At 47.2% G+C, this 24,576-nt stretch overlaps 1 protein-coding gene across 1 annotated transcript in view; it reads right to left on the bottom strand.

Moving 5' to 3' along the window:
- The window catches only part of LOC134983231 (zinc finger protein 271-like), a 195,900-nt gene that overhangs the window by 156,845 nt on the left and 14,479 nt on the right, over positions 1 to 24,576 (bottom strand). The window contains exon 4 of the mRNA XM_063948966.1: positions 3,756 to 4,973. Within this exon, the coding sequence (XP_063805036.1) occupies positions 3,756 to 4,973 (1,218 nt within the window). The remainder of the gene's footprint in view (positions 1 to 3,755; positions 4,974 to 24,576) is intronic.

Below are 24,576 nucleotides of genomic sequence, written 5' to 3'. Positions count from 1 at the left end.
GGATCCTCAGCCTATATGATGTGCCACCATTAATGTGGACACTGTCTTGTCCGACCAAGCTTGATTTATGGGCTTTGTAATTTTTTTAAGCAGGATAAAGGCTGAGTTTTTTATTTCTGCAGTAGACTAGAATAAGCCCAGATAGTCCACTTCCATTATACCACCTGAAGGTGACGGTCAGTGACCACCGTGCCATCACTTACCTGTATGTTTGCACGAAACACAATGATGGAACACTTACAAAGGTTTCTTTACATCTTCTGTTGTCCACTCCGAGATTAGACATTATGGCGTAATTACTCAGATGGGAATATAAAATAGAATAAAAATAAAAGCTATAATGCAATAATTAGATGCAAACAAAAGCTTTTATTATGAAATCATACAGGGGAGTATCCGCACCATATAGATGTAACATACAACAAACCACTGAAGATGGAACCCGGGTGACTCTAATGCACAATGTACAGGGTATATATGGATAGGATCTTGTATCAGAAAACACTCAGCACTCCTTATCAAGATGAGTGTCTGCAGCAAGTTAGGCAAACTAGAAGTGAAAACACGTTCCAATGGCCGCCATATTGTCGTGTAGCAATACAGATTGTCTAATACCAGTTTGCACATTCACATTTACACAAAGCACAAGATACAAAATAAACAGCAGAAAAAATACCTAAGCATTTGGGATGTATTATTTAGGAACTAAATATACAGACGGGTCCTCCGTTATCTTGGCTGGCTGAGGCGTTAGTCGCGATCAGGCATACGCAGCGTACCTGGGCGCAAGGAGGCGCGCCTAGTCGTAGGAAGACACACAGAGCGTTTGGCGTTACCTTCGAGTGTAATACCTAAGATCATCCACTAGATGTCGCTTTTTTAAATCACCAATGCCCAAGCACGTGGTCTCCATTAAAATACAATACTGAACTACAGCGTAAGAACTACTTTACTGGTGCATCTCATTACGCTACATTATGCTACAGTATGTCATAAAGTATATAACAGTATATACAGTACAGGTGCAAATAGTACAGCATATACAGATGCAAATGAACGTGTTACAGATACAGTATGGTCTATTGATGTTAGGGATATGCGAGTGTCCAAATCCCGTAGTATTAAGTATAATGGGGAGAGATAAAAGCTCCTCCCTAAGTTTCTGGATGCCAAATCCCTGTGTGTATAGTTTATACAGATGCAAATGAATGTGTTAAAACACTTGTGTATGCAGACACAACTAATGTGTGAAAGGAATAATGTAGCTCATTGACTTTACAGTATGTACAGTGCACAAAATGAGCGTCCGACTCCCCTAACGGCATAAACAAACACCAATGGGGAGGAATCGCTCTTTGCAGTACTTTTACACATGAACTTGAGAATCTTCCATGCAGTGCTGTGGGCTAGCGATGAAGGCTCCGGTCTGCCACGCTGAGTACCGGGTTCGATTCCCAAAGTGTCAATTTTTTTTGTGTTCCAGTGACATTCACTTTATTATTTTTTCTGTGTAATCCATTGTAAAACATTCAACAGAAGGGTGCACACAGGTTTCACACAAATCGGGATAAATCTGCAGGAGTGACTCATTCACTATCTAAAATACACAGCGGTAATGAGCACGTATAGACATAACAGTAGATATAAATTAGTGTATTCTGACGCAACTAACTGTTCGAGCAACACAGTACTGTAGATCGTCGGCATTAGAGAATCTGTGTTGTGAGAATCTGTGTTGTACATTATAAGCTGTTCCTGCTAATTAGTACCCTAATAGAAAAAACTGTACAGAGATACTAAGGACAGTGATTTGGCATCCAGGAACTTAGGGAGGAGCTTTTATTTCTCTCCATTATCCATAGAAAGATTAAACTTGCCACTCTACGTTACAAGCTGTTCGTGCTATTTAGTACACTACTAGTGTACTAAATAGCACGAACCCCATCACAACAGTTGCCCAGATCAAGAACACTCTCCAGGAGATAGGTGTATATGTGTCAAAGTCAACAATCAAGAGAAGACTTCACAAGAGTGAATATAGAGGGTTCACCACAAGATGTAAACCATTGGTGAGCAATAAAACAGGAAGACCAGATTAGAGTTTGCAAACAACATCTAAAAAAGCCTTTACAGTCCTGGAACAACATCCTATGGACAGATGAGACAAATATCAACTTGTACCAGAGTGATGGGAAGAAAAGAGTATGGAGAAGGAAAGGAACTGCTCATGATCCAAAACCTACCAGCTCATCAGTAAAGCATGGTGGTGGTAGTGTCATGGCGTGGGCATGTATGGATGCCAATGGAACTGGTTCCCTTGTATTTATTGATAATGTGACTGCTGACAAAAGCAGCAGGATGAATTCTTAAGTGTTTCGGGCAATATTATCTGCTCATATTCAGGCAAATGCTTCAGAACTCATTGGAAGGCGCTTCACAGTGCAGATGGACAATGACCCGAAGCATACTGCAAAAGCAACCAAAGCGTTTTTTAAGGCAAATAAGTGGAATGTTATGCAATGGCCAAGTCAATCACCTGACCTGAATCCGATTGAGCATACATTTCACTTCATGAAGACAAAACTGAAGGGAAAATGCCCCAAGAACAAGCAGGAACTGAAGACATTTGCAGTAGAGGCCTGGCAGAGCAGTACCAGGGATGAAACCCAGCGTCTGGTGATGTCTATGCGTTCCAGACTTCAGGCTGTAACTGACAAAAGGATTTGCAACAAAATATTAAAAAGTAAAAGTTTGATTTAGGATTTTGGAATCAAAGGAAGAAACAAGAGAGCGACTATGGTGTAGTATTTTTCAATCAGTTTTGTCTAGTGATGAGCGGATTCGGTTTTACTCGGATCTCAAAACAGAATCTTATTGGCTATACAAAACACATGACATCTGTAAGCCAATAAGATGCCGTTTTGAGAACAGAGTAAAACCGAGTAAAACCGAATCCGCTCATCACTAGTTTTGTCACACGCAAGAATATTATAGCGTACGGATTACGGCTTGACACATGGCGTATCAGTCCCCCATTCTTTAGTCCAGGTTACTACTGGGATCTAAATGCTGCTAGGAGACACAAATAATCGCTATATAGCGTAGTATATTTCCGTATGTGGGATTAAATTCAGTTATCACAAAATTTATATGCGTACCAGATAAATAAATATTTGCATATCAGTATGGATATTGTATCCAGGTCTTCATCTAGGAGATGGTAATCAGATCGCCCTTGGAAAATATGTCAAAGCTCAATTCACGAAACACTGATCCGGGCTGCGACCACATTAAGTAGTAAAGTACTTTTTGTTGAACTGGACGAGCGCACTGATCTGATTTACAATATTTGATTTAGGATTGTTTAGTTTGTACCATTACTTTTGGTCCCTTAAAAAGTGGGAGGCACATATAAAAACCATTTCAATTCCTACACCATTCACCTGATTTTGATGTATATACCCTCAAATTAAAGCGGAAAGTCTGCAGTTAAAGCACATCTTGTTTGTCTAATTTCAAATCCATTGTGGTGGTGTATAGAGCCCAAAATATGAGAATTGTGTCGATGTCCCAATATATATGGACCAGACTGTATATTGCATGACGCATAGGAGATAGGAATGACCCTTGAGGAACATTGCATGACAGTGATAATTATACTCCAGAAGATTTAAATGGTTCCGTGCTTGGGTAATGTCTAATATGTTCAACAAGAGCGGATTTATTTCTCTCACAGCATGAAAATGGCTTCTCACCTATGTGACTTCTCTGATGTTTAACAAGATTTGATTTAGATGCAAAACATTTCCCACACTCAGAACAGGAATACGGCTTCTCACCTGTGTGACTTCTCTGATGTTTAACAAGATCTGATGTAGATGCAAAACATTTCCCACACTCAGAACAGGAATACGGCTTCTCACCTGTGTGACTTCTCTTATGTGTAACAAGGGCTGATTTCTGTGTGAAACATTTCCCACACTCAGAACAGGAAAATGGCTTCTCACCTGTGTGACTTCTCTGATGTGTAACAAGACTTGATTTCGATGCAAAACATTTCCCACACTCAGAACAGGAATACGGCTTCTCACCTGTGTGACTTCTCTGATGTTTAAAAAGACTCGATTTCTGTGCAAAACATTTCCCACACTGAGAACAGGAATACGGCTTCTCACCTGTGTGACTTCTCTGATGTATAACAAGACCTGATTTCTCTACAAAACATTTCCCACACTCAGAACAGGAATACGGCTTCTCACCTGTGTGACTTCTCTGATGTGTAACAAGATTTGATTTATATGTAAAAAAATTCCCACACTCAGAACATGGAAATGGCTTCTCACCAGTGTGACTTCTCTGATGTGTAACAAGATCTGATTTCTGTGTAAAACATTTCCCACACTCAGAACAGGAATACGGCTTCTCACCTGTGTGACTTCTCTGATGTGTAACAAGATTTGATTTATATGTAAAACATTTCCCACACTCAGAACATGGAAATGGCTTCTCACCAGTGTGACTTCTCTGATGTGTAACAAGATCTGATTTCTGTGTAAAACATTTCCCACACTCAGAACAGGAATACGGCTTCTCACCTGTGTGACTTCTCTGATGTGTAACAAGATTTGATTTATATGTAAAACATTTCCCACACTCAGAACATGGAAATGGCCTCTCACCTGCCTTAGCTGGCTGATGAGTAATACGGTTTGTGTTCTGTGTAAAACATTTGGCGTCTGTAGAACAGGGAAACTCTGTATCTAATCTCAGAGCTGTAATAGATGCACCAATATCAGAGTGATCAGGAGAACATTTCCCAGGATCAGGGGGATTAGTTGATAGAGCTAGATGTATAATTGGGGTAATGGGATTATCTCCTGGAGAATCCTGTCTACTGTCATTATCTGTTATGTCACAATCCAGGGATAACATTAGATGTACTTCTGAGATATTCCTGCTTGTGGGTCCATCTGCTGGAAATAAAATACATTAATATATAAAATGAGCAGACAAGACCCAGGATGTAACAGGACACAATATATAATTCTATAACTGCCATTTTTTTTTTTACCTGTAATCAGTGCTTTTATGTTTATTAAAAAAACAAAAGATAGGATGCTTAGACTGGAGCTTGATCAACACTGAAGGCTCAAGTGGGATTACTAGAGGTGACACAGACGCTCATATGGGATTACTAGAGGTGACATGGAAGCTCATGGGGGATAATTAGAGGTGACATGGGCACTTATGTGGGATTACTAGAGGTGACACAGATGCTCATGTGGGATTACTAGGTGACGTGGGCGCTCATGTGGGATTACTAGAGGTGACGTGGGCGCTCATATGGGATTACTAGAGGTGACATGGAAGCTCATGGGGGATTATTAGAGGTGACATGGACGCTCATGTGGGATAACTAGAGGTGACGCGGGTGCTCATGTGGGATTATTAGAGGTGACATGGGCGCTCATGTGGGATTACTAGAGGTGACATGGACGCTCATGTGGGATTACTAGAGGTGACACAAACGCTCATGTGGGATTACTAGAGGTGACACAGACGCTCATGTGGGGTTACTAGAGGTGACATGGATGCTCTTGGGGGATTATTAGAGGTGACATGGACACTCATGTGGGATTACTAGAGGTGACACAGACGCTCATATGGGATTACTAGAGGTGACATGGAAGCTCATGGGGGATAATTAGAGGTGACATGGGCACTTATGTGGGATTACTAGAGGTGACACAGATGCTCATGTGGGATTACTAGGTGACGTGGGCGCTCATGTGGGATTACTAGAGGTGACGTGGGCGCTCATATGGGATTACTAGAGGTGACATGGAAGCTCATGGGGGATTATTAGAGGTGACATGGACGCTCATGTGGGATAACTAGAGGTGACGCGGGTGCTCATGTGGGATTATTAGAGGTGACATGGGCGCTCATGTGGGATTACTAGAGGTGACATGGACGCTCATGTGGGATTACTAGAGGTGACACAAACGCTCATGTGGGATTACTAGAGGTGACACAGACGCTCATGTGGGGTTACTAGAGGTGACATGGATGCTCTTGGGGGATTATTAGAGGTGACATGGACACTCATGTGGGATTACTAGAGGTGACGTGGGCGCTCATGGGGGATTATTAGTGGTGACATGGGCGCTCATGTGGGATTACTAGAGGTGATATGGACGCTCATGTGGGATTACTAGAGGTGACACAGACGCTCAAGTGGGATTACTAGAGGTGACATGGATGCTCATGTGGGATTACTAGAGGTGACATGGACGCTCATGTGGGGTTACTAGAGGTGACATGGATGCTCTTGGGGGATTATTAGAGGTGACATGGACACTCATGTGGGATTACTAGAGGTGACGTGGGCGCTCATGGGGGATTATTAGAGGTGACATGGGCGCTCATGTGGGATTACTAGAGGTGATATGGACGCTCATGTGGGATTACTAGAGGTGACACAGACGCTCAAGTGGGATTACTAGAGGTGACATGGATGCTCATGTGGGATTACTAGAGGTGACATGGACGCTCATGTGGGGTTACTAGAGGTGACATGGATGCTCTTGGGGGATTATTAGAGGTGACATGGACGCTCATGTGAGATTACTAGGAGGTGACATGGACGCTCATGGGGGATTATTAGAGGTGATATGGACGCTCATTTGGGATTACTAGAGGTGACATGGACACTCATGTGGGATAACTAGAGGTGACACGGGCGCTCATGTGGGATTACTAGAGGTGACATGGATGCTCTTGGGGGATTATTAGAGGTGACATGGGCGCTCATGTGGGATTACTAGAGGTGACATGGATGCTCTTGGGGGATTATTAGAGGTGACATGGACGCTCATGTGGGATTACTAGGAGGTGACATGGACGCTCATGGGGGATTATTAGAGGTGACACGGACGCTCATTTGGGATTACTAGAGGTGACATGGGCGCTCATGTGGGATTACTAGAGGTGACATGGACGCTCATGTGGGATTACTAGAGGTGACATGGACGCTCATGTGGGATTACTAGAGGTGACATGGACGCTCATGTGGGATTACTAGAGGTGACATGGACGCTCATGTGGGATTACTAGAGGTGACATGGACGCTCATTTGGGATTACTAGAGGTGACATGGGCGCTCATGTGGGATTACTAGAGGTGACATGGACGCTCATGTGGGATTACTAGAGGTGACATGGACGCTCATGTGGGATTACTAGAGGTGACATGGACAGCTCGTCTGGGCACAGATTCAAACTGAGGTCTGGAGGAGGGACATAGAGGGAGGAGCCAGAGCACACTAGTATCCAAATTCTTTCTTAAAGTGCCCTATCTCCTGCGGAGCCCGTCTATACCCCATTGTCCTTACAGAGTCCCCAGCATCCTCTAGGATGTAAGAGAAAAGAATATTATTTTTTTGTAGCAAAACTACAAGTCCCAGCAAGCTGGTACTTGGAGAACCACAAGTACCAGCATGCAGGGGGGGGGGGGCGCTGGTACCTGTAGTTCTACTGCAAAAAAAATACCCAAATAAAAACAGTACACACACACCGTGACATACATGTACACCGTCACACAAATACTTACCTATGTTGACATGAAACAGTCGGTCCTCTTCATCAGTAGAATCCATGGGGTACCTGTAAATAAAATTGTACTCACAACAATCCTGTGTAGATTGGTCCTCTTCAGAGTTTGTAATCCACGTACTTGGCAAAATAATAAAACACAAAACACGATCCACGCCTTGCCTTTCATCGACTGCCGGGACCCCCTGTGACTGCTGTCAAAGAGGGTCCCTTCAGCCAATCAGTGAGCGCCACGTCGTGGCACTCTCCTGATTGGCTGTGCGCTTCTGAGTTGTCAGGCGGCGCACTCGAGATACAATGTAGCGCATAGGCGCTCCATTGTATCCAACGGTGGGAACTTTGCGTCAGCGGTTGAAGTTACTCGTGGTCAACCGCTGACCGCATTGAATATAATGGAGCGCCTATGTGCCGCCTGTCAGCTCAGACGCGCACAGCCAATCAGGAGAGTGCCACGACGTAGCGCTCCCTGATTGGCAGAAGGGACCCTCTTTGACAGCAGTCACGGGGGGTCACGCCAGTCGGGGAAAGGGGTCCCATGTGTAAACATGGAACCCCTTTCAGTGCGTGGATCGTGTTTTGCGTTTTATTATTTTGCCAAGTACGTGGATTACAAGCTCAGAAGAGGACCGATCTACACAGGATTGTTGTGAGTATAATTTTATTTACAGGTACCCCGTGGATTCTACTGGTGAAGAGGACCGACTGCTTCGTGTCAACATAGATATGTGTGTGTCAGTGTGCATGTATGTAATAAAGTTATACTGTCACGGTGTGTGTGTGTACTGTTTATTTGGGTATTTTTTTTGTAGTAGAACTACAGGTACAAGCGGGCCCGTTTCCCCCCCCACAAGCTGGTACTTGAGGTTCTCCAAGTGCCAGCCTGCAGGGGAGGCTTGTTGGGACTTGTAGTCCTGCTACAAAAAACAATTTATTTTTTTTACACTTGGCTATCAGCCTCCCATCTGCCGCCCTTGGATGGGGGGGGGGGGGGGACACAGCCTCGGGCTTCACCCCTGGCCCTTGGGTGGCTGGAGAGGGGGACCCCTTGATTTAAGGGGTCCCCACTCCTCCAGGATACACCGGCCAGGGGTGACTAGTTGGGGATTTAATGCCACGGCCGCAGGGACTGGTGTAAAAGTGTCCCCCGGCTGTGGCATTATGTCCCTGGCTAGTGGAGCCCGATGCTGGTGTGAAAAAATAAGATTTTACTTACCGGTAAATGTATTTCTCGTAGTCCGTAGTGGATGCTGGGGACTCCGTAAGGACCATGGGGAATAGATGGGCTCCGCAGGAGACAGGGCACTTTAAGAAAGAATTTGGATACTGGCGTGCTCTGGCTCCTCCCTCTATGTCCCTCCTCCAGACCTCAGTTAGAGAAACTGTGCCCGGAAGAGCTGACAGTACAAGGAAAGGATTTTGGAATCCAGGGTAAGACTCATACCAGTCACACCAATCACACCGTATCACTTGTGATAAACTTACCCAGTTAACAGTATGAACAACGGAGCATCAGATCAACCTGATGCAACCATAACATAACCCTTATTTAAGCAATAACTATATACAAGTATTGCAGAAGAAGTCCGCACTTGGGACGGGGCGCCCAGCATCCACTACGGACTACGAGAAATAGATTTACCGGTAAGTAAAATCTTATTTTCTCTAACGTCCTAAGTGGATGCTGAGGACTCCGTAAGGACCATGGGGATTATACCTAAGCACCTAAACGTGCGGGAGAGTGCGGATGACTCTGCAGCACCGAATGAGCAAACACAAGGTCCTCCTCAGCCAGGGTATCAAATTGTAAAAAACTTTGCAAAAGTGTTTGAACCTGACCAAGTAACTGCTCGGCAAAGTTGTAATGCCGAGACCCCTCGGGCAGCCGCCCAAGAAGAGCCCACCTTCCTTGTGGAATGGGCTTTTACTGATTTTGGCAGCGGCAATCCAGCCACAGAATGAGCCTGCTGAATCGTGTTACAGATCCAGCGAGCAATAGTTTGCTTTGAAGCAGGAGCACCCAGCTTGTTGGACGCATACAGGATAAACAGCGACTCAGTTTTCCTGACTCCAGTCGTCCTGGCTACATAAACCTTCAAAGCCCTGACCATATCTAGTAACTCGGAATCCTCCAAGTCACGAGTAGCCACAGGCACCACAATAGGTTGGTTTATATGAAAAGATGACACCACTTTTGGCAGAAATTGTGGACGGGTCCGCAATTCTGCCCTGTCCATATAGAAAACCAGATAGGGGCTTTTATGTGACAAGGCCGCTAATTCTGACACACGCCTAGCCGAAGCTAAGGCTAATAGCATGACCACCTTCCACGTGAGAAATTTTTACTCCACGGTTTTAAGTGGCTCAAACCAGTGTGACTTCAGGAAACAACACCACGTTAAGATCCCAAGGTGCCAATGGAGGCACAAAAGGGGGCTGAATATGCAGCACTCCCTTTACAAATGTCTGAACTTCAGGCAGAGAAGCAAGTTCTTTTTGAAAGAAAATAGACAGGGCCGAAATCTGGACCTTAATGGAACCCAATTTTAGTCCCAAAGTCACTCCCTCCTGTAGGAAGTGAAGGAAACGGCCCAGCTGGAATTCCTCCGTGGGGGCATTCCTGGCCTCACACCAAGCAACATATTTTCGCCATATACAGTGATAATGTTTAGCAGTCACGTACTTCCTAGCCTTTATCAGAGTAGGAATGACCTCATCCGGAATTGCCTTTTTCTGCTAGGATCCAGCGTTCAACCTCCATGCCGTCAAACGCAGCCGCGGTAGGTCTTGGAACAGACAAGGCCCCTGTTGCAACAAGTCCTGTCTTAGAGGCAGAGGCCATGGGTCCTCTGAGAGCATTTCTTGCAGATCTGGATACCAAGTCCTTCTTGGCCAATCCGGAACAATGAGTATTGTTCGCACTCCTCTTTTTCTTATGATTCTCAGCACCTTGGGTATGAGAGGAAGAGGAGGGAATACATAAACCAACTGGAACACCCACAGTGTCACTAGTGCGTCTACAGCTATTGCCTGAGGGTCTCTTGACCTGGCGCAATACCTCTGTAGCTTTTTGTTGAGGCGGGATGCCATCCTGTCCACCTGTGGCAGTTCCCACCGACTTGCAATCTGCGTGAAGACTTCTTGATGAAGTCCCCACTCTCCCGGGTGGAGGTCGTTCCTGCTGAGAAGGTCTGCTTCCCAGTTGTCCACCCCCGGAATGAACACTGCTGACAGTGCTCTTACGTGATTCTCCGCCCAGCGAAGGATTCTGGTGGCTTCCGCTATTGCCACCCTGCGCCTTGTGCCACCATGGCGGTTTACATGAGCCACTGCGGTGATGTTGTCAGACTGAATCAGCACCGATTGGTCGCGAAGCAGAGTCTCCGCTTGACGTAGGGCGTTGTATATGGCCCTTAGTTCCAGGATATTGATGTGAAGGCAAGTCTCCTGACTTGACCACAGACCTTAGAAATTTCTTCCCTGTGTGACTGGCCCCCACCCTTGGAGGCTTGCATCCGTGGTCACCAGGACCCAGTCCTGAATGCCGAATCTGCGGCCCTCGAGAAAGTGAGCACTCTGCAGCCACCACAGGAGAGACACCCTGGCCCTGGGGGATAGGGTGATCAGCCGATGCATCTGTAGATGTGAACCGGACCACTTGTCCAACAGATCCCATTGAAAGGTCCTCGCATGGAACCTGCCAAAGGGAATGGCCTCATATGATGCCACCATCTTTCCCAGGACTCGCATGCAGTGATGCACAGACACCTGTTTTGGTTTTAATAGGTCTCTGACCAGTGTCATGAGCTCCTGAGCCTTCTCCATCAGGAGATAGATAATCCCTCTTCTGGTCTGTGTCCAGAATCATGTCCAGGAAGGGCAGACGAGTTGTAGGAATCAACTGCGATTTTGGAATATTTAGAATCCAGCCGTGCTGTTGTAACACTTCCCGAGAGCATGGTACGCTGATCAGCAACTGCTCTCTGGACCTCGCCTTTATAAGGAGATCGTCCAAGTATGGGATAATTGTGACCCCTTGCTTTCGCAGGAGCGCCACCATTTCCGCCATCACCTTGGTAAATATTCTCGGTGCCGTGGAGAGACCAAATGGCAACATCTGCAATTGGTAATGACAATCCTGTACCACAAATCTGAGGTACGCCTGATGAGGTGGATAAATGGGGACATGAAGGTATGCATCCTTTATGTCCAGAGACACCATAAAATCCCCCCCTTCTAGGCTTGCGATGACCGCTCTGAGCGATTCCATTTTGAACTTGAACCTTTTCAGGTATATGTTCAGGGATTTTAAATTCAATATGGGTCTGAACGAACCGTCCGGTTTCGGTACCACAAACATGGTCGAATAATAACCCTTCCCTTGTTGAAGGAGGGGAACCTTGACCACCACCTGCTGAAGATACAATTTGTGAATTGCAGCTAGCACTATTTCCCTCTCTAAGGGGGAAGCTGGCAGGGCCGATTTGAGGTATCGGTGAGGGGGCATCTCTTCGAATTCCAGCTTGTATCCCTGAGACACAATCTCTATTGCCCATGGATCCACCTGAGAGTAAACCCACTTGTGGCTGAAATTTCGGAGATGCACCCCCACCGGGCCTAGCTCCGTCTGTGGAGCCCCAGCGTCATGCGGTGGATTTAGTGGAAGCCGGGAGGACTTCTGTTCCTGGGAACTAGCTGTGTTGTGCAGCTTCTTTCCTCTGCCCTTGCCTCTGGCAAGAAAAGACGCACCTCGGAGTTTGTGTTTTTGTGATCGAAAGGACTGCATTTGGTAATACGGTGCTTTCTTAGGTTGTGAGGGAACATATGGCAAAAAGTTTGACTTTCCAGCAGTAGCTGTGGAGACCAGGTCTGAGACCCTCCCCAAACAACTCCTCACCCTTGTAAGGTAAAACCTCCATGTGCCTTTTTGAGTCAGCATCGCCTGTCCATTGCAGAGTCCACAGGACCCTTCTGGCAGAAATCGACATTGCATTTATTCTAGAGCCCAGAAGGCTAATGTCTCTTTGAGCATCTCTCATATATAGGATAGCGTCTTTTATATGCCTCAGGGTCATTAATATAGTATCCTTGTCCAAGGTATCATGTTCCTCAGATAAGGTATCCATCCATGCTGCTACAGCACTACACACACAGGCCGACGCAATTGCCGGCCTTAGTAAGGTACCTGAATGTGTATAAATGGACTTCAGGGTACCCTCTTGTTTTCTATCTGCAGCATCTTTTAGGGTGGCCGTATCCTGTGACGGCAGGGCTACCCTCTAGGATAAGCGTGTTAGAGCTTTGTCCACCCTAGGGGAGGATTCCCAGCGTAACCTGTCCGTTGGCGGGAAAGGATACGCCATAAGCATCCGTTTGGAAATCTGCAGTTTTTTTATCTGGAGATTCCCAAGCCTTTTCACATAACTCTTTTAGCTCATGTGAAGGGGGAAAGGTCACCACCTGTTTTTTTTTCCCCACACATATAAACCCTCTTGTCAGGGACTGGGGTTTCCTCTGTGATGTGCAACACATCCTTCATTGCTATAATCATATAATGGATGGCTTTAGCCAATTTAGGCTGTAACTTTGCATCATCGCAATCAACACTGGAGTCAGAATCCATGTCGGTATCTGTGTCAACAATTTTGGATAGTGGGCGCTTCTGAGACCCTGACGGCCTCTGCAACATAGGATCAGGCATGGGCTGAGACCCCGACTGTCCTAAGGTTTCAGCTTTATCCAACCTTTTATGCAAGGAATTAACATCATTTAAAACATTCCACATATCCATCCAATCAGGTGTCGGCACCGTCGGCGGCAACCCCACATTCATTTGCTCCCGCTCTGCTTCCACATAGCCTTCCTCGTCAAACATGTCGACACAAGCGTACCGACACACCACATACACAGGGGATGCTCTTTTTGAAGACAGTTCCCCCACAAGGCCCTTTGGAGAGACAGAGAGAGAGTATGCCAGCACACACCCCAGCGCTATATGTTCCAGGAATCACACAGTAACTTAGTGTTAACCCAGTAGCTGCTGTATAATATGTTTTTGCGCCTAATTTATGTGCCCCCCCTCTCTTTTTACCCTCTTCTACCGTGAATCTGCAGGGCAGAGCCTGGGGAGCTTCCTCTCAGTGGAGCTGTGGAGAGAAAATGGCGCTGGTGAGTGCTGAGGAAGAAGCCCCGCCCCCTCAGCGGCGGGCTTCTGTCCCGCGTTTCTGTACACAATTATGGCGGGGGCTCATGCATATATACAGTGCCCAACTGTATATATGCCCAACTTTTGCCAAGAGGTCCTAATTGCTACCCAGGGCGCCCCTCCCCTTCACCCTACAATGACCGGAGTATGTGGGTGTAGTGTGGGAGCAATGGCGCACAGCTGCAGTGCTGTGCGCTACCTCAGTTTGAAGACTGGAGTCTTCTGCCGCCGATTTTGAAGTCTTCTTGCTTCTTTCACCCGGCTTCTGTCTTCCGGCTCTGCGAAGGGGACGTCGGCGCGGCTCCGGGATCGGACGACAAAGGGTAAGATCCTGTGTACGATCCCTCTGGAGCTAATGGTGTCCAGTAGCCTAAGAAGCAAGACCTATCTGCAGAGAGTAGGGCTGCTTCTCTCCTCTCAGTCCCACGATGCAGAGAGTCTGTTGCCAGCAGATCTCCCTGAAAATAAAAAAACCTAACAAAATACTTTCTTATAGCAAGCTCAGGAGAACTCACTAAACAGCACCCAGCTCGTCTGGGCACAGATTCAAACTGAGGTCTGGAGGAGGGACATAGAGGGAGGAGCCAGAGCACACTAGTATCCAAATTCTTTCTTAAAGTGCCCTGTCTCCTGCGGAGCCCGTCTATTCCCCATGGTCCTTACGGAGTCCCCAGCATCCACTAGGATGTTAGAGAAATACGGGGGACCTACGTCTTTTGTCCCCCATATTTTTGGCACCAGGACTGGACGCAGAGCCCGATGCTGGTTGTTAAAATACGGGGAATCCCCTGTCATCCCCCCCCGTATTTTTACAACCAGGACCGGCTCAAAGAGCCCGGGGCTGGTTATGCTTAGGAGGGGGGACCCCACGCATTTTCTTTCAGGATTTTTAACCCATTCCCACAGAAAAACATGCTCTGATCTCTCCTTATTATTTTAGTCAGTAAAAAAAATATATATATAAAAAATTATATTAAATAATACTTGTGGCTCCTAAATAGACAAACCAAGTAGATAATCCCTTCTAATATAAATAGATATGCTACTACCAATAAAAAAAAAAAAAAAAACACCAAAAAAACACGTTTTAATTTTTTTTTATTAGATCACGCCAGCAAAATGAGGCGGACTGAAACTGACGAAATGACTGTCGAAAAGCGCTGTTGTCGAATCGACATTCTTCAATTGAATATACTTTTGTCGAAAAGCTGCATTTTAACCATTGCAGACATGTCGAATTTGACAAATGTCGAATTGCAAAAAGTCGAATCTGAAACGGCCGTTTTTTTTGTCGAAAAGTACTGTATTGCAATGTTGAATCAGTTTTTTTTGTCGAAAATGCCCCGTTTTTCGTCATTTGCAGCAATTCGACCGCAATTGCATATGGCCCTATATCTATCTCACTGGGGCTCTGCACTCACTATAATAACTAACAATAATAAACAGGGGAGATTTAGTTCACCTATTGACCAATGCATTTAAGCCTGCAGCCCCCGACAAGGGACCCCACTATACTGCAGACCGTGCTCTATTGCTCAAAATAATTACCAGAAAAACAGCTATCACATTAGTGTTACACTTTAGGTATGCTGCTACCTGGTCTAAAGCTCACAGCAACTTACCTTATATAGCTGAGACCGTTACCTACACACCTAATGTAAAGCACCCAGGAGAACAGCGGACACAATCTATAATTAACTTAAATCAGAGTGCATGAGAGAAGGTGACCACAAAAAGATTAATGAAAAACTAATCTAATAAACAAAAAGAATATATATATATATATATATACATACAAACATACATATATATATATACATACATACATACATACACACACATATACATATATACATATATACTCCTATGTAACCTGTAGATCTGCACACACCAGGAGATAGACATTTATGTATGTAGTAGGGCTACTGGGAGACCTTGAATTGAGCAATATTGGATCTGGCCATTACATTCTCTAAAGTCATAACCTCAGTACTGCACAGAGCAGGAACTATTATTCACAAGTAATTAGGAATTTGTTCATCAGGAACAAATCCACAATTACCGTTTAAAGTTTACACAATTATTTGAAGTCTACACAATTGATATTTGAAGTTAACAAGACTTACGGTCGACTTACCAGGGTAACTCTTTTTCTTTGAGAAAAAAGCTAATACCACCTATACGCGCTATCCAATACAATACATAAATGATGCAGTGAATGATGTACAAACAATGTAATATCAATGATGGATATCCCAAATGATGTGAAAATATATAAAGGAGGACATCTTTTTCTTTGAGGTCCACAGGATCCACAGTACTTGTATTGGTGGTAGGAGCTGACTGGGCACCACACAGTTAAGCTTTTAGCTCCCATGATGCACCGGACCTCCTCCTCATATACCCCACCTCCAGCCTAGGGAAGCCAGTTTTGTTAACAAGCCAAAAGGCAGGAGCAGGATTTCAGGAGAAAAGGAAGGCTTGAACATACAAGACACACTATCCTGCAGAGTAGAAAAAATCAAAGGGGGGAAAAAAATTGGATTTTAATTACCTGCCGGTAAATCCTTTTCTCGCAGTCCGTAGAGGATACTTGGGTCCACATTAGTTCCATAGGGTATAGACGGGTCCACTAGGAGCCATGGGCACTTTAAGAAATTAATAGTGTGGGCTGGCTCCTCCCTCTATGCTCAGTCTACCAGACTCAGTCTAGAAACTGTGCCCGAGGAGACGGACATACTTCAAGAGAAGGATTTAACTGAACAGTAGTGAGATTCGAACCAGCACACGCAACCAAGAGGAAAGCCATGCTAACCAAACTTGAAAAGGAACAGCAATGGCTGAACCAACTATAATAATACTTAACCAAGTAACAGTGCAGAAAAACGAAGCACCGGGCGGGTGCCCAGCATCCTCTACGCACTACGAGAAAAGGATTTACCGGTAGGTAATTAAAATCCTATTTTCTCTTACATCCTAGAGGATACTGGGGTCCATTTAGTACCATGGGGATGCACCAAAGCTCCCAAAACGGGTGGGAGAGTGCCGAGGTTCCTGCAGAACTGATTGATCAAACTGAAGGTCCTCAGCGGCCAAAGTATCGAACTTGTAGAACTTAGCAAACGTGTTCGACCCTGACCAAGTAGCCGCTCGTCAAAGCTGTAAAGCAGAGACACCCCGGGCAGCTGCCCAGGAAGAAACCAACAACCGAGTAGAGTGGGCCTGAACCGATTTTGGAACTGGCAAGCCTGCCGTAGAATAAGCATGCTGGGTAGTAAGCCTGATCCAGCGAGCAATAGACTGCTTTGAAGCCGGGCACCTAATTTTATTGGGATCATAGAAAACAAACAGCGAGTCAGATTTTCTGTGACAAGCCGTCCGCTTCACATACATTTTCAAAAACCTCACAACATCTAAGGACTTTGAAGAAGCAGAGGTGTCGGTAATCACCGGAACCACAATAGGTTGGTTGATGTGAAATGCAGACACCGCCTTAGGAAGAAACTGCTGACGAGTTCTGAGCTCAGCGTGACCCTCATGAAAAATCAAGTAGGGGCTCTTGTGAGACAATTCCCCCCAGTTCCGAAACGCGCCTGGCTGAAGCCAGGGCCAACAGTGTAACTGTCTGCCACATAAGAAACTTTACGTCCACTGCCTGTAAATGCTCAAACCAATCCGATTGGAAGAACTGCAACACCACGTTGAGATCCCAAGGTGCCATAGGAGGCCCAAAGGGCAGTTGGATGTGCAGAACACCCTTCAAAAAAGTATGAACCTCAGGAAGAGACGCCAATTGCTTCTGGAAGAAAATGGACAAGGCCGAAATCTGGACTTTCAAGGAGCCCAAACGGAGGCCCACATCCACTCCTGCCTGCAGAAAAAGGAGAAACTGTCCCAGCTTAAATTCCGTTGCAGGAATTTTCCTGTTCTCACACTAAGAGACTTATTTCTTCCAAATACGGTGGTAATGTTTAGACGTTACCCCCTTTCTGACTTGGATCAAGGTTGGAATAACCTTATCCGGAATCCCTTTCTGGGCTAGAATTTGACGCTCAACCTCCATGCCGTCAAACTTAGCCGCGGTAAGTCTTGTTAGACTAACGGCCCCTCTTGCAGAAGATCCTCTCAAAGAGGAGGAGGCCACAGGTCCTCCAGGAGCAACTCCAGTAGATCCGCGTATCAGGCCCTTCTTGGCCAGTCCAGAGCAATAAGAATTGCTTGAACCTTTCCCCTTTTTATTTTTTTTGAGAATTCTTGGGATTAACGGAAGTGGTGGAAACACGTAGACCATCTGGTAGACCCATGGAGTCACCAGAGAGTCCGCCGCCACTGATTGCGGGTCTCTCGACCTAGGACAATATCACTTGAGCTTCTTGTTGAGACGAGAGGCCCTCATGTCGATTTGGGGAAGTCCCCACCGACGTGCCAGGGACCCGAACACCTGCGGGTGATGGCCCCACTCTCCTGGATGGAGGTCGTGTCTGCAGAGGGAGTTTGCTTCCCAGTCCCGGACTGAAGACTGCTAACAAAGCCACCACGTCTTTATGCCCAGAGGAGAATCCTTTTTACCTCCGACATTGCAGCTCTGTTTTTCTTTCCGCCTTGTCGGTTTATGTATGCTACTGCCGTCACATTGTCCGACTGAACTTGTATGGCCTGATCTTGAAGAATATGGGATGGGAGGCGTTGTATAAGGCCCTGAGTTCCAGAATGTTGATTGGAAGAATAGATTCTTGACTTGACCATTTTCCTTGGAACTGTTCCCCTTGGGTGACTGCTCCCCAACAACTGAGGCTTGCGTCTGTGGGTAGCAGAATCTAATTTTGAATCCCGAACCTTCGGCCTTAGGCTAGGTGAGAAGTCTGAAGCCACCACAGAAGAGAAATCCTGGCTCTTGGCGACAGACGTATCCTCTGGTGCATGTGGAGATGCGATCTGGACCATTTGTCCAACAGATCCAGCCGGAAGGGCCTTGCGTGAAACATTTCATATTGCAGAGATCAGTAAGAGGCCACCATCTTCCCCAAGAGGCGAATGCACAGGTGCACCGAAATCTGGGTAGGTCTTAGAACGTCCCGTACCCTCGACTGGATCACCAATGCCTTTTGCATTGGGAGGAATAGCCTCCGCGCCTCTGTATCCAGTATCATTCCAAGGAACGGACGCCTCCGTTCACTCCCCGCAAGCGGAGGAGCAACATCAACTCTGCCATCACCTTGGTGAATACCCGTGGAGAGTCCAAATGGCAGGGCCTGGAACTGGTAGTGGCAGTCCTGTAACACAAACCTGAGATAAGCCTGATGAGGCGGCCAAATCGGGACATGAAGTTACGCATCCTTGATGTCCAGAGACATCAGGAATTCCCCATCCTCCAAACCTGAGATCACCGCTCTCAGAGATTCCATCTTGAATTTGAACACCTTTAAATATGGGTTCAGGATTGTTGAGGCGTGGCCTGGCTGCTGTGGAGAATAGCTGTGCATCTCCTCAGCTCCTGCAAGCACAGCTAATAAAAGCACTTTTTCTCACTACCAGCCGGTTCCTGACGGCCCCAGGCGCCCCTAGGTAGCCACATTTATCCTGCTACTGCTGTTTGGGGGAACCCGCGGAGTCGGGGAGCACTTTTAAGTGCTCCTGCGGATTGTGGCCTTCCCCCCAAGGTGAAGCCGGGGCCTTGAGTTGAGAGACGGCCCGGACTGGCCGCTGGAGAGAAGAGCCCTGCCGTGGATGGTCGCTCCTCTGCATACTGCCGCCCTGTTTGGACCCTCCGGGATCCCCCCGGTGGACGGAGAACCGTGCCCCGCTAGGTGGGTGAGTCTGCTCCGTGATAGGAGCTTCCCTGCTAGCCGCCGCGCCCGCTGTCCCCCGGAGCTGCGGAGGCCGCCTTGCCATCAGACGCGACCTCCCTCCCTCGCCTCTTCCACCCGCCGGGTAGCCTGGGACGTAGTGAGCCGCGCGGCCGGCCGCCTAAGCCCGCTATCCTCCCGCTCCCCTCTGCAGCGGGGACGGGAGGCCTGCTGACAGGTTTACACCCGGGCCGACGCACAGTTCCGGAGCCGCGGGGAGGAAGCACACACCTCTCCCCTGCCCCCTGGAGCTCTCCATCGGAGGACCAGCTGGAGGGGTTTCTCCTACAGGTGCTCACTGCTACGAGTACCTGGCTTGGCTGGGGCTGCCGGGGATTGGTGGGGCTTAGTGAAGCCCGGTGGCCATCTTGGAGGGGACCCTCTGCCGACACTGGGATACAGGGGCGCACGGAGGGGGCTGTGGGTCTGCAGATCATACGACCCAGCCTCTGCTTCCCCCCCGTCCCAGGACGTAACTGCTGGTCCCTACCTCTACGCGCACCAACCCCATAAACAGGTCTAATTGCTCCCGGGGGACTGCAGAGCCACCAGTGGCCCCGTACATCACACTCCGGGTGCTGGAATCCTCATCCTGCTCTGCCTTGACCCCGGTGACTCCGACTCTTGTCCCCGGCGGGACTCCACTGTCACCTGACCTGCACTGAAGACCCCACTGCCTGGCCTGCTTCATTACTCAGGACTCATTCCCCCCGGTCCGCAACGACGGAGGGGTCCTTGACCAGGGGACTCCCTACCACCTTGGACGCGGAATCCTTATTGCAGACATTCCCGCCATGCCAGTCCCCGGCGCTATGATCGCCTGAAAGTGAGGAGCGCGGTCCCCCCCCCCCCCTTTTTTTTGTGTTTTTTTTTTTTTGTTGTTTTGTTTCGCATCTGACTCCCTACCTCCCCTGACGGATCACATTTCATAGTATAATATCCTACACAGGTACGATCCACATGCAGAAATCTTCGTACAAGACTCCTAAACAAGGGGGTGCTGATATCTCTCAACACTTTACCAGGGGCACCAAGAACACCCAAACTAGGGGTCTCCCCTCCCCCCTTCACGATTCTATGGATAACTCCGTCACTCCGCCTTCTGCTCCGTCCACTAAAGATGATATCTTAGCTCTCCGCTCCCTTATTTCGGACTTTAAGGACTCCTTGGAGTCCAAACTGGACAAGGCGGTGGCCTCCATTAAAACGGACATCTCTTCCCTTGCTTCCAGAGCCTCAAAAATGGAATCCCGTCAGGACCATTTCCAAAAAGCTTTGAATGATACGGGGCGCGATCTGGACCATATTGCCTCAGAACTGTCAGAGCTTCGCACTAAAAACGAGGACCTTGAGAACCGCGAACGCAGATCCAATATACGCATTCGCAACATCCCGGAATCCATCAGTATGGATAACCTCGAACCTTATCTCCACGACCTCTTCTCCTTCCTGATCCCGGACTTGGGGGCTACACAGATCCCTCTGGAGAGGGCTCACCGCGCCCTTCGTTCTAAGCCTAGGGATGGCGAACCTCCTCGCGATGTGGTCCTCCGCTTCCTCAAGTTTAAGGATAAGGAAAGGGTCCTCAACTCCACCCGTGGAAAGCCTTATGTACTCTACAATTCTTCTAAACTACAGTTCTTCCAAGATCTGGCCCCTCTGACCTTAACTAAACGGAGAGAACTCCGTGATCTCACAAAGGAACTACGGGACCGGAACATCCGATACCGATGGGGCTTCCCCTTTAAGCTAATCGTCGACCTCCAGGGAAAGACAGTCATCATCAGAGATCCCCGTGAGGGCAGAGACCTGCTCTCGCATATAGAGGAGGCTGGCCCCCCCGCTGGAGCAGGCCACTCAACTTAAAATTGGAAGATGCGTTAGGTTGGTTGTTATCCAACGAGCCCTTGCTCCTATCCGTCGATAACTACTTCAGCCCTTGAACAGTCTACATCAATATGCATACTTCCCCCCTCAGACATCTGTATAACTTTTCATTGACTGTTTGTTGTCGGGTGATCACACCCCTTGTTATACTGTCACACTGTTATACGGTGATATGACTGCAAGGATTTCAATGTTGTATTCATGTAATGCATGTGTTCACACCTCCCCCCATATACCCCTTTCCCCGCCCCTTTTTTTTTTTTCTCTCCTTTTTTTTCTTTTCTTTTTTTTTTTTTTCTTTCTCCTCCCTCCTCATCCCTCCCCCCCCCCCTACCCCATGATGCTTTTTGTTCTTTTTTTGGAACTGCCTCGGGGTCACTCCTTGAAGCAGTTCAAATTCACTAGACTCCATATGTTTGCCTGGGTGGCCAATCTCTGGTTCTTGGCAACCGCCCCTGGCCCCTCATGCTACTTTCAATTGAGGTCAAATTCTACCGCTCCCCTACGCCCCACTTTACCTCCTATTGTTAGTTTGTTCTCAGCTCAGGGACTTAACATCTCTCTCTTGGTTGCTCACGGTTATAATGACAGCAACATGCATTATTAGGTCTCTTTTCTCCTGCAGTCCCAACGTTTTCACGTTTTCAAGTTTTATCTGTTATGGTTTCTGGTGCGGTCCACGGGCGCAGGGGTCTCACATATCTAACCAGCTTCACCGCTGGCTCCCTCCTAGATTCCACAAGTTGCACTGTGGGCCCCCTGTGCTGGTCGATCCCACAGGTTAAGACAAGTGTGTATAGATGTATGCCATAAAATATTTGGTATCTCCAAACAATAAGTATTCAATGTATTTTCAGTTGCTGATTGTCTATATCCTCCTCCCATACACCCTCGCCCCCCCCCCCTTTCTTTCTTTTTTTTTTTCTCCCTCTCTCCCCCTCCCCCCTCGTCTCTCTCCCCCTACCCCCCCTCACCCAGGGGACACCCCCCCACCTCGTATCTCTTACACTCTAGTGCACATTTTGTTTGTCGCTTTACCCCCTCTCTTCTCGGATTGTGCGTATATCCTCTGTTCTCCTCTTTACGTGTGATATCTCTCTGCTCATCCAGATCTCCACCAACCCCCAATTTTATTTACTTTTTCTTACTCCTTTTTGGCGACACGGAACCTTGGTTCCCTCGCCTCTCCGGACCACTAAGTCCTAACTACAGGAGTACCAATCTCCTCTGTATTGAGTAACCCGTTTTTACTCTAACTTTTTTTTTTTTCTTTCTCTACCCGTCTATAATTTTTTCTCTCGGGTCTTTTGGGTTTTTTTTCTCCCCCCCTCCTCTTTCTCACCCTTTCTCCTCTTTTTCTTTCACTTCCCCTTTTCTAATCTCTTTCTTAAACTCTCCCGAGCGAGCGAGTCGGCCTCCTACTGATCTCCCTTTTCATTACCTCACCTAAACTCTCCCTGCTCCCAGCACCATGCCCTTCACCATTGCCTCTATGAATGTCCGGGCCTTAACACGCCCCATAAACGCTCTCACTTGTTCCGTACAATCCGCACCCTACGCGCAGATATAGTTCTGCTTCAAGAAACACATTTTAAGCGTAATGGCCACCCCAATCTATCTTCCAGACGATTTTCCACTGTGTTGTACTCCTCAAGCGAATCTAAGCACAACGGAGTCGCTATCCTGATAAGCAACAAACTCCCCATCACCCAAAGCTCGGTTAATGTTGACACAGAGGGGAGGTATATCATACTGGTTGGCAGGCTGGGATACCTGGACGTAACTATAGCCAACCTATACGCACCCAACACGGGCCAACAACGGTTTTTGAGATCATTCTTCAAAACCCTCCAGAAACACAGAGCGGGCTATGTATTCCTGGGAGGGGACTTCAACGCAGTTCTAGATCCCCTGCTAGATAAATCCGCTCCCCAGAAGCACCCCCGCACCTGTCACATATCGGACACCTTCTCCAAACTTATTAAAGAGGCATCTCTCTTCGACACTTGGCGTGCTCTTAACCCTTCCTCCAAGGACTATACTTTTTTTTCCTGCCCCCATCAATCTTACTCCAGACAAGATTATCTCTTCTGCAGTCCCCCGGCCTCTAACCACATTCTGTCCTCTTCGATTATCCCCAATGTCTGGTCGGACCACTCCTCCATCGCGTCCGCATTTGATCTGTTAGACTCCCCAACTTCCCGCCCATCTTGGCGCCTAAACGAGACACTTCTTAAAATCCCCTCCTTCAAATCCAAGATGGCCGGGCTGCTCAGGGAATATTTTTCTTTTAACAATCCTGAATCAGGATGTTCCCCATTAGTCTGGGAAGCCCACAAAGCTGTCCTCAGAGGCCATGTAATTAGCTATGCATCTCATCGCAATAGGGAACATAAGACATTGCTCAAGGATCTCACTGACCAGGTCCAAAACCTAGACTCTCTTCATAAGCGCAGTCCCACGGACTCGAACTACAAACAGCTTATGGCAGCCAGGGCAGCCCTCAATGCACTAATCACAGAAAAGATAGATAAATCCCTCCGTTGGCTGAACCAGCGATTTTATGAGAAAAGCAACAAGGCTGACGCCCTCTTGGCAAATAGGTTAAAAGCACGAAAAGCCCTCTCCTCCATAGTCTCACTTAAGGACTCTAATGGCAATACCCACTATAAACCCTCAGACATTAACTCTATTTTTAAAGATTATTACGCCCGTTTATATAACTCCCCCGACAGTTCGTCTTCTCTACCTGACTCAAATATGCGAATTTCTGAGTTCCTGACCTCATGCTCTCTCCCACAGTTGGATGCTCCCTCAACCACTGCACTATGTAAACCTATATCCGACGAGGAAGTATCGGCTGCTCTTAAACTTCAGAAACCCTCTAAGGCCCCAGGACCAGACGGCCTACCTTTCGCGTACTATAAAACATTCGAATGTGATCTAGTCCCCCACTTGACGTCTACCTTTAATAAAATCATTAACGGGGAACTATTTCACAGCGAAACTACTAGAGCACTAATCACTG

This window comes from Pseudophryne corroboree, assembly GCF_028390025.1.
Source record: "Pseudophryne corroboree isolate aPseCor3 chromosome 3 unlocalized genomic scaffold, aPseCor3.hap2 SUPER_3_unloc_10, whole genome shotgun sequence".
NCBI classification, from domain to species: Eukaryota; Metazoa; Chordata; class Amphibia; order Anura; family Myobatrachidae; genus Pseudophryne; species Pseudophryne corroboree.
This window is presented reverse-complemented; position numbering and strand designations above follow the sequence as displayed.